Below are 457 nucleotides of genomic sequence, written 5' to 3'. Positions count from 1 at the left end.
TGCTGCTCAGCAACGAAGAGCAGCAGCAGCAGCAACAGCAGCAGCAGCAGCAGCACCAGCAGCAGCAGCAGCAACAGAACGGGGATCTATATCAAGGAATGAAGGCAGCAGTATAGGGGCGCGTGCACGGGTCCTTCGTCCTGGTGCTGCAGCAACAACAGCAGCAGCAGCAAACCATAGCAGCAGCAGCAGCAACAGCAGCAACGGCAACAGCAGCAGCAGCAGCAGCAGCAGCAGCAGCAGCAGCAGCAGCAGCAAACCCCCCTTCATCCACCACTCCCCCTTCTTAGATGAATGGCCCCTTAACGACCTAGACGCAGCAACAGGCGCTCTGCGGGATTCGGCCCCAGGTGCAGCAGCAGCAGCAGCAACAGCAGCAGCAGCAACAGCAGCAGCAGCAACAGCAGCAGCAGCAGCAGCAGCAACTGCTGCTGCTGCTGCTGCTTCGAATGCTGCT

At 60.0% G+C, this 457-nt stretch overlaps 1 protein-coding gene across 1 annotated transcript in view; it reads left to right on the top strand.

The window, feature by feature from the left end:
• Window positions 1–457, top strand: part of EMH_0060760 (uncharacterized protein) — a gene marked incomplete at both ends in the record, with an annotated part of 3,493 nt that overhangs the window by 1,007 nt on the left and 2,029 nt on the right. Inside the window, 2 exons of the mRNA XM_013497828.1 lie at window positions 3–110; window positions 351–457. Of these exons, the coding sequence (XP_013353282.1) occupies window positions 3–110; window positions 351–457 (215 nt within the window). The remainder of the gene's footprint in view (window positions 1–2; window positions 111–350) is intronic.

Source organism: Eimeria mitis, genomic scaffold, assembly GCF_000499745.2.
Source record: "Eimeria mitis Houghton genomic scaffold, Emh_scaff2963, whole genome shotgun sequence".
Lineage (NCBI taxonomy): Eukaryota > Apicomplexa > Conoidasida > Eucoccidiorida > Eimeriidae > Eimeria > Eimeria mitis.
The sequence above is the reverse complement of the archived record's forward strand: the minus strand, read 5'-3'. Positions and strand labels throughout refer to the sequence as shown.